Below are 211 nucleotides of genomic sequence, written 5' to 3' on the forward strand. Positions count from 1 at the left end.
GTATTACCAATGAAATAATGAAAATATTTCCTCTGTAACAGATTCGCTACCGGTTCTACCCGTTGCAACTGAACCGTGATCACCTAGAGCTGGAACGCTTGCAACAGAATGATCCCAAGTGGCTGCCGAACCCTCTGATGGCTTGCAATGTGAGGAAGCAATCTTGCAATTAATTTCGGAGGAAGGATTAGACTTTTAAGGGGGGGGGTCA

The 211-nt window shown here is 45.5% G+C and overlaps 1 protein-coding gene and 1 long non-coding RNA gene across 2 annotated transcripts in view; both read left to right on the plus strand.

Annotated features, from left to right (window-relative positions):
* Positions 1-211, plus strand: part of LOC119592804 (transient receptor potential cation channel subfamily A member 1-like) — a 33214-nt gene that overhangs the window by 20877 nt on the left and 12126 nt on the right. The window contains exon 11 of the mRNA XM_037941712.1: positions 42-149. Coding sequence (XP_037797640.1) covers positions 42-149 — 108 coding nt within the window. The remainder of the gene's footprint in view (positions 1-41; positions 150-211) is intronic.
* LOC119592869 overlaps positions 1-211 on the plus strand; it is a 5151-nt gene that overhangs the window by 789 nt on the left and 4151 nt on the right. The window contains exon 2 of the long non-coding RNA XR_005230488.1: positions 42-149. This is a non-coding gene — a long non-coding RNA (uncharacterized LOC119592869). The remainder of the gene's footprint in view (positions 1-41; positions 150-211) is intronic.

Source organism: Penaeus monodon, chromosome 31, assembly GCF_015228065.2.
Source record: "Penaeus monodon isolate SGIC_2016 chromosome 31, NSTDA_Pmon_1, whole genome shotgun sequence".
Lineage (NCBI taxonomy): Eukaryota > Metazoa > Arthropoda > Malacostraca > Decapoda > Penaeidae > Penaeus > Penaeus monodon.